At 18.5% G+C, this 8,636-nt stretch overlaps 2 protein-coding genes across 5 annotated transcripts in view; one reads left to right on the top strand and one right to left on the bottom strand.

Moving 5' to 3' along the window:
* Positions 1 to 2,032: 2,032 nt before the first annotated feature.
* Positions 2,033 to 4,308, bottom strand: LOC102674852 (putative glutathione-specific gamma-glutamylcyclotransferase 2). 3 transcript variants are annotated; one of them, XM_006624976.2, is made up of 3 exons: positions 4,179 to 4,308; positions 3,272 to 3,511; positions 2,033 to 2,813 (listed from the first exon to the last, which is right to left on the bottom strand). In XM_006624976.2, the coding sequence occupies exons 2-3, from the start codon at positions 3,404 to 3,406 to the stop codon at positions 2,274 to 2,276; spliced, it is 675 nt and encodes a 224-aa protein (XP_006625039.1). In that variant the 5' UTR covers positions 3,407 to 3,511; positions 4,179 to 4,308; the 3' UTR covers positions 2,033 to 2,273. The 3 variants fall into 3 exon arrangements, with proteins under 3 accessions (XP_006625039.1, XP_006625037.1, XP_006625038.1); XM_006624974.2 differs by lacking the exon at positions 4,179 to 4,308 and adding an exon at positions 3,677 to 4,009; XM_006624975.2 differs by lacking the exon at positions 4,179 to 4,308 and adding an exon at positions 3,790 to 3,881.
* LOC102675149 (trafficking protein particle complex subunit 5) overlaps positions 3,734 to 8,636 on the top strand; it is a 6,153-nt gene continuing 1,250 nt past the window's right edge. Inside the window, exons 1-13 of one of the 2 annotated variants that reach the window (XM_031514800.1) lie at positions 3,734 to 4,012; positions 4,138 to 4,315; positions 4,456 to 4,629; positions 4,709 to 4,850; positions 4,931 to 5,140; positions 5,212 to 5,626; positions 5,736 to 5,888; positions 5,987 to 6,393; positions 6,525 to 6,707; positions 6,789 to 7,297; positions 7,463 to 7,905; positions 8,085 to 8,250; positions 8,376 to 8,480. In XM_031514800.1, the coding sequence (XP_031370660.1) occupies positions 3,946 to 4,012; positions 4,138 to 4,315; positions 4,456 to 4,629; positions 4,709 to 4,850; positions 4,931 to 5,140; positions 5,212 to 5,626; positions 5,736 to 5,888; positions 5,987 to 6,393; positions 6,525 to 6,707; positions 6,789 to 7,297; positions 7,463 to 7,905; positions 8,085 to 8,250; positions 8,376 to 8,427 (3,099 nt within the window). In that variant the 5' untranslated portion in view covers positions 3,734 to 3,945 and the 3' untranslated portion in view covers positions 8,428 to 8,480. Of the gene's footprint in view, positions 4,013 to 4,137; positions 4,316 to 4,455; positions 4,630 to 4,708; positions 4,851 to 4,930; positions 5,141 to 5,211; positions 5,627 to 5,735; positions 5,889 to 5,986; positions 6,394 to 6,524; positions 6,708 to 6,788; positions 7,298 to 7,462; positions 7,906 to 8,084; positions 8,251 to 8,375; positions 8,481 to 8,636 lie in introns of those variants that run through there. The other variant, XM_031514802.1, reaches the window with a different exon arrangement.

The raw sequence follows: 8,636 nt of genomic DNA, 5'->3' as shown, positions 1-8,636 counted from the left end.
TCAATATTTTATTCTAGAATATTTTTTAATAATCTTTATAGCTATATCTATAATATTTATTTTTAATATTTTTTAATATTATATAATTTATTTTTAATATATTTGAAATAAATTATGTTCTGTTATGAATTTATTATGTTCTAATATTAAATATATTCGGAATAATTTTTATTTTTTTCATTAGTAATTATAAAATATTATTAATTTAACAATAATAAACATTATACTATTTATTTTTAAAAACAATATACAAAATTATTAATATAATGATTTATTTATATTAATTTGTAGAAAAATAATTTAATTTTTGATATAATTATAAATATTGTGTTAAATTTAAAAATATTAGCGAATTGTAGTAAAATAATTAATTAATATTATATTATAATCTGATATATATTATATATATAGATACATAAATAATCAAATACATAAGTAAAAATCATTGTAATTGTAGTTAATAGTTATACTATTCCCGTTATTTCGCCATTTTGTTTTAGTTAGACATTTGAATGTATTTTGTAAATACTTTCTGAATTATAATGAAATTTTAAAAAAAAACTTACCCGGATGCGTCCGAAACGCTTTTACGTTAATAGATCACCCAATTTTGGCTTTTTTATCGTGTTTGTCAATATAGATAGGAAACAGATTCACGAACGAAATATTCCGTTTGACAGTTGTTCTAACAATAAGGAATGGTGGAGCTATGAACATTCAGCTGATCGTTATGTGTCACTACGCCTTCGCAGTCATGCGTAATAAGAATTAGTTCTATAAGCATAGTTTATTTTATAAAAAATTCTGAATATAATGTTATTATATGAATCATTATCATTATTAATTGTTTTTAAAAACAATTTTCCTTAATTTTAAATAAAATTTAATGCTATTTTCATATTCATTTGATATTAATGTGTTTTAAAATTATATAAATTATATAAATTATTAACATATTATATTTTTTATAATATTAGTGATTTCACATGTAATATATAAAAAAATATTTTAAAAAAAATATAAATATATATAATAAAAATAAATATTTTTTTTATAATATATATATTATATATTATATTATATTTTTAATCATAGTGTTACTAATCAAATTCTTGTCCATATATTTATATATCCTTTTGATATTACATTATAGTTCATGACCAAACTTCAGCTGATTCTGTTACAAAATTTATTATAATGTTTGACAGTCATTTCATAATAGTATACAAAGATAAACTTATAAACTCTTCATAAGTTAATAAATAAAAAATAAACGGAAAGAATATATTTTTATGAAATAATAAAAATAATAATAAATAAAATTTTTTTTTATAAAGTTATATACATATTTTTCCATAATCATCTATTGTAATATATTTTCATCACAACTGAAATATTTGCCTTTTAAGTGTTTTAAGTTACTTTTAGTTTCGAAAGTAGATGAAAATCACTAGATACAGTTTGAACTGTATGATGGATAAAGTTTTGAGAAAAAAAATTTTTTTTTAAACGAACTAAAAAAAATAGAATAAAAATTATGCATTAGCAGAAATATATGCAATAATGATTATAAAATTAATAATATAATATTGATTACATGGAAAAATAAGTATATAAATAAAATATTGATTACATGGAAAATATATAATAAAATAAATATATAATAAAAAGTAAACAAAAAAATTTTTTTACTGTTATTTCATAAAGATATATCTTTCTGTTCATTTTTTATTTAAATAAAGATATAACTTTTCATCTTCATATTATAATTATATCTATTAAAAATATATTATATAAATATAAATATATATATATAAATATATAAATATATATTTATATATATATATGTATTTATTATAAATATAAATATATATATAAACATAAAAATAAAAAAATATAAAAAATTTTCAATAAATAAATATGCATATTCTAGTATTATAATGTTTTTGCTTTATTTTCATGAAAAAAATAAGTATTTCATTAATGATAATATATATATTATAAAGAAAAAAATAATAAAAATATTTTTTTCTTTTTCATTATTATATAAATTACAAATTTATTTTTATTATTTAAAAAATATATGATTTCTTATAAAAAATTTATTTTTATTTTCTAATTGCACAAATAATACAAATAATTGTCTATTTTCTAAAGTTTTCTTAATTATATAGATAATACAAATAATTTTCTTATTTTTTAGAATTTTAAGTATAATTTTTTTATCATCAATAATCATCTTTGATATGTAAATACTTATTAAAACAAAATTCTTATCCATTTTCACTAGTACATAAACTTTCATTTAATTTTATTTTGATATTTTTTTCTTGTTCTAATGTTTTCACAGTTGCTTCTAGTACATATAAATGTTCATCATTTATACCTGGTGCTATTAGTCTCATTGCAGATGCCAAATTATATAAATATTCTGTGTTTGCTCCACTAGGACCATGAGATACTAATATTTGTTTTGCTATTGTATATATATCTTCTACACCTGCATAATTTGGATTATCTTCTCCACCTATGTAAATTGTAATATAAAATGGTGTGTTTTCTGAAACTGATGATAATAATTTTTCATTTTCTAAATCACTTGGAAATTTATTATTTGCTAAGGAATACGATGCAGTATCTTTAATTGAATAAGATGGATAAAAGAGCACACTTTTTCTTTCATATCCTCCTTTTTCTCTGTAATCCAAGTGTTTTACAACTTTATCTTTGTTTTGAGGTGATATTCTATAAGCAACACCCCATACTTCATCATTAGGATTATCAGAATTAAGTAATGTTACAACACGACCAGGCTATAATATTATTACATAACATTATTATTTGTTTAAATATTAAATATAATGTATTATATATTACATAAAAGTTAATAATATAAATTATTAATAATTAATAAAATAATTTATATATAATATAATATATATAAATATGAATACTATTTTTAGGTATATATATCAAATTTTCAATATTAATATTATTTCAATATTAATTAATTAATTTGATATAGAAATTATATTAAAAGAAATTAACAAAAAAATAAATTTTTACATAAAAAGAATTTATAATTTAAAAAATCAATTAAATATAAAAATATAAAAAATACCTACAATTTGTAGATATTTTGCTGAATTCTTGGAAAATATAAAAGTAATTATGATTAAGTTTCAAATTTCAAATTATAAATAATAAAAAATATTTCAAGTGAAAAAGATTGGTTGAATAAAATTTTATATTAAAATAATTAAATACATACTCTACTAGGTATTCCTCTATGATCTATACTTTTTTGATAAAATCTTCTGATATATCCTTTGATGTGACCAACAAGAATTTCTTCGTACGGAAAGTCTGCTTTCCATATCAGTGAACCATAACCAAATACCCACATTATCACTTTTCTTATTAAATGAAATTTAAAGATTAATTAAAAATTATATTTTTTTTGTAAAAGTATAAATTTCGAAGTATAAATTTCGAGTTATTTCCTGTATTCCTAAAAAATATTCAATATTGAATTTTCATTACATTATCAAATAACATATAATTATAGATATTTTATTAAAAGTTTTAAAGATATAACGTAATAAAATATTTTATATTAAAATTTTAAATAACATTTATAAGATATAATTATTTCAAATGAACTATAGTTTCTTACATATTAAAAATTTTTTAACATTCAAGGAATATTTTATGAACGTTTGTCAAAAATGAATTTGAATTATGTTGTGAAATTATAGTCAGTATATATTTGTGCTTAATTAAAATTACATTAGATAACCACGCGGATATTCAAGCAGGATCAAATTCTTTTATAAAGAATAAATTTTTATATAGATCAAAATAAATTATACATAAATTTTAATGCCTATAATTTTGATTAATATATACTTATTAAAAATTTGATATAAAAATTTGATATTCAAAATGTTTTCAAAACTTCTGTGCACCGATGTTCTTGCCATTCGATGTATTGATAATTTAATTTTCGTAGGTTAGTATAATATATATATATGTAATTATTTGCATAAAAATTACAATTTTTCAATATCTTTAAAAAATAATATTTATTGTTTAATGATATTTATTTAATTTTTAATTATTTTATTATTTACATAGGTGTGGGATGCTCATTATACATTTTTAATGTTAATACTTACAAGTTAGAAAAAAAAATAAACTGTCTTTACCCATATAATATACATGGGATTATTGAAGGTCCTGATAATAAATTAACTGTGTTTGGTGCTAATTATTTTTGTACATATAAGATTTATTATGAAGAAGAAACATTGATGTAAGTTTGAACATTATATATAATATTTTTTTGATTATTATGTATTTTATAAATTTATTTATATATATATATATTTATATATTATATATATTTATTTATATATTTTTATATTATATATATTTCATTTCTTTTTATTTTAGAATTAAAGAAGATTTAAATAAAAAAGAACTCAATGATTGGATAATAACAGTAAAATGGTTATTATACGATGGATACAATTATTTATGTGTTCTTTTAGCACATAATAATATTTGTATTTATGACATATTTAATAAATGTTGTCAAAATACATGGTGTGAAGAAAAATGTATTTTGTATCCTTATATTTATAATTAAATGAACATATTCATTAAATGAATATTAAATGAATATTAAACTTAACTTTATTATTAGATATGCAGGATTTATATTGAATAATGATAAAAATATAATTATTTTTAGTGGAACTGTATATCAGGAAATTTTAATATGGGAAGTAAATTATGCTTATCATATTGAAACATCATCAGTTTTACATCGTTTACAAGGACACAATGTAATACATTAATTTAAAATTATTTTTTTCTAATTATATTTTTATTTTAATGTTTAAAATTATAAATAATTGAATTTTAGGGTGTAATCTTTTCTGTCATGTATGATCCAATTGCACAATTTATTTGTTCTACATCAGATGATAGAACAATTAGATTATGGAAAATAAATAATAATAAAAGCAAAAATTGGAAGAACATTGATATAAAATTAGTGCGAACAATGTTTGGTCATACAGCTAGAGTATGGAAATCGATTATTAAAAACAATATTATAATTACAATAGGAGAAGTAAATATTATTATACAAATATAATAAGTATTTATAATGAAAAAAATTTAATTATATATTTATATTTTAAGGATTCTCTTATGTGCACTTGGTCATTAGAGGGTAAATTACTTAACAAAATTTGTGCACATCATGGTGCTGCTATATGGAGTATTGATGTATCAAATGATAATAAAACTATTTTCACTGGTGGTGCTGATGGTGCAGTTCATGCATGGCCTTTTGTTAATGATTATATTCAAAAAACTTTATTAATACCTAAAACAAATGCATACACTTTGCCAAAATATGTTTGTTATTTAAGTAGTGGTAATCTTTTAATTTTTTATGAAAATGGTACTCTATTTATATTTAATAGATATTATAATAATGTGGAAGAATCATTATATTTAGAAAAATATAGTACATATTGTATTATGGAAGTTTCTTTGTGCCATTCCTACATTTGTTTTGCTTCAAGAGATGGATATATAAGAATATATAAAGGTAATATTAAATTTTTTTTATAATATTATACTATTATTACTAAATTAATATATAAATTAATATATAATAAATATTATAATATTAAAAATGTTTTCCATAATGATTTTAGAAATAAAAGTTGCAACTAATAAAAAGTTACTACAGATTTTAGAAGAAAAAATAATGGAGTCACAAATATTTTCTGTGCAATGGCTAGAAAATAATAAGTTAGTAATTTGTGGAATAAGTGGAATTTTAAAAATATTTAATTTTACTGTAGAAGGTATATTTAAAAAAATATGCAATAATCTTTAGTTATCTGTAATTTTTTTAATAGTTAATGTTTAATTATTTAATCTTTATTATTTTTATTTCATACAGGATCATTTACTATACAATCAGTATGTCTTTTACCATATAGTCGAGAACGTTGGTTAACAGCAGCTATTTTATATGAAGGATTATTAGTATGTGGAGATAGAGCTGGAAATATGCATATTTTTGATCTTAAAACATATGTTCCATATAATGAAACAATTATATTTGAAACAAATAAACCTATTCAAACTATTAACAAAGTTCATGGAAAAATTGGTATTCAAAATTTCATAGTTGTAAATTCAAAATTAATATCAGCTGGTCGAGATGGAATGTTAAGATTTTATGAATTAAATAAACATAAAAATATAAAATTATTATACATTTTACATAAACAAAAAATGCCAATGGATTGGATTAGTGGTCATTTAAAATCTTTTGATGATATTCTTATATTAGGTTTTAAAGAGGTATATACATATATATATATATGTATATTTAAACAGATGTTATATGTATATTTATACATACATTTTTTTATATATATATTCATATATATTTTATTATATATATATTTATTTTTTCTTGTTATTATTTATAGGTTGAATTTGTAATATACAGTATGATTCATCATCGAATTTTAATGAAAATTCCTTGTGGTGGTGGACATAGATCATGGGATTGTATTTTAAAAAATAATCTTATTATGTTTCTATATATTCGTAATAAACAAGTATATGCATCTGATTTTTCATTAACTTCTTTCACATTACCAGTTTTATTAGTGAGTAATTTTTTCTTGTTTTATTTTTTCATGAAAATATATATTATTAAAATTATATTATATTTTTTTTTTAATTTTTAGAATGGTTTTCATACGAAAGAAATATCTTGTATAAATCCAATATCAAAGATTAATCAAAACAATATTTTTATATCTGGAAGTGAAGATGGTACTCTTCGTATTAGTTACATTTCATTGTTGAATAATAATATTCACACCTTTCAGACATTGAATATTTTTGATGGTCACATCTCTAGTGTAAAATTTATAGCTTGTTTAGATTTGCAATTTATCTTTTTATGTAATAAATATCTTATATTTTCGGGAGGTGGAAGAGCACAGATAAAAGTTTGGGAAATTGATATAAAAGATGATGAAACATTTTTACATAATAAAGATATTTCTTGTCATGACATTACATGTCATATGTTGTATGGATTTGATCAACATCGTAAAAAACAATTGCATGAATCTAATCATTCTTACAATATGCAACCTGAAACTCGATATATGGATATTGAAATTTATTATTGTGCTACAAATTTTTATTATATAATACTTTTTGTTGCTTGTGCAGATGGATTTATAAGGTACTTTTTTCTTAACATTTCTAAATTTGAAATATATTTTATTTTTATATTGTGTATAAATAGATAATATTTATAGATATAACTAGAATATAATTTTTTTTTAATGATTTTAAATTAATTTTTAAATTTTGTTCATTTACATATATACTTAAATATTATTTGTAGAATATTTTTATATGATATTAATACAAAAAGTATTTCGTTAAAAGTATCTTCAAAATGCGTAGATCGTTGTATAACAAAAATAGCTGTTATAACACATAATGAAAATATAATTGTGTTGATAATGTCAACTGATGGAATCTGTCGATTTATTGATTTTACTGATATTATTTCAAACATAATAGAATTTTCGCAAATTGAAAAACAACAATTTGAAAATTATAAAGATATATTTATTACAAAATTTAATTTACATCAATCTGGAATTAATTCATATGACATAAAAATAATTGAAAAAGACGAATATTTATTAGCAACTGGAGGTGATGATAATTTGTTTAACATTATTCATTTCAATGTACAATTACAAAATAAGAAGATGAAAATACATATTTCATTATTGTCGAAATGGAGTACTTCAACTGCACATGTTGCTCAAATTACAGGTAAAAAAAAACATTTATTTATCTATATCATTTTATATTATATATGTTTCATATCATAGTTTATTAAACTAAAATTATATTTATTGAATTATATTTATTGAATTGTATATTTATGAATTATGTCAAAAAAAAATTAATAAAATAATTTTCAGAAATTAATTTGAAAAAATATTTTTCAGGAATAATATTTCATGATAAAAATACAATTTTTAGTGTTGGAATGGATCAACAAGTGATTATGTATCATTATAATTATAATAATAATATTTTATCTGTAACAATATTGAAAAGAATGTATACATTTGTCACAGATATTAAAGGCATAACTTCGTGGTATAATTCAAAGTATGTTTATTATTTAATGTTTATTAATTTGATATTCTAAACTAAGAAAAGAAAATAATAATTATAATAATATTACATTTTAATAGATTAATATTCAACTAATATCATATTAAAATTTATTTCAGAAATGAATCAGTTGTATGTGTATATGGTAAAGGATTTGAAATATTGATTTAATGATTAATATATTATTTTATGTGATTAATATATATAAGAGATTCTGAAAACAGGTAATATTATGTTTTCTAAAAATTGAATATATAATATATTATAATTATAATAATATAATTATAATATATAATATATATATATAATATGTATAATAATAATTATAAATTTAATAATAATAATATAGTAATGTTAAATAAATTATAATAATATATTTA

The sequence above is a fragment of the Apis dorsata genome, unplaced genomic scaffold (assembly GCF_000469605.1).
Source record: "Apis dorsata unplaced genomic scaffold, Apis dorsata 1.3 scaffold_1187, whole genome shotgun sequence".
Taxonomy (NCBI): domain Eukaryota; kingdom Metazoa; phylum Arthropoda; class Insecta; order Hymenoptera; family Apidae; genus Apis; species Apis dorsata.
The sequence above is the reverse complement of the archived record's forward strand: the minus strand, read 5'-3'. Positions and strand labels throughout refer to the sequence as shown.

Excerpts from the sequence above, each read along its gene's own strand:
- LOC102674852 (XM_006624976.2), bottom strand. The coding sequence starts at position 3,406 with ATGTGGGTATTTGGTTATGGTTCACTGATATGGAAAGCAGACTTTCCG. Across the intron at positions 2,814-3,271 it reads ATAGAGGAATACCTAGTAGA|CCTGGTCGTGTTGTAACATT; the intron begins GTATGTATTTAA and ends ATAATATTATAG.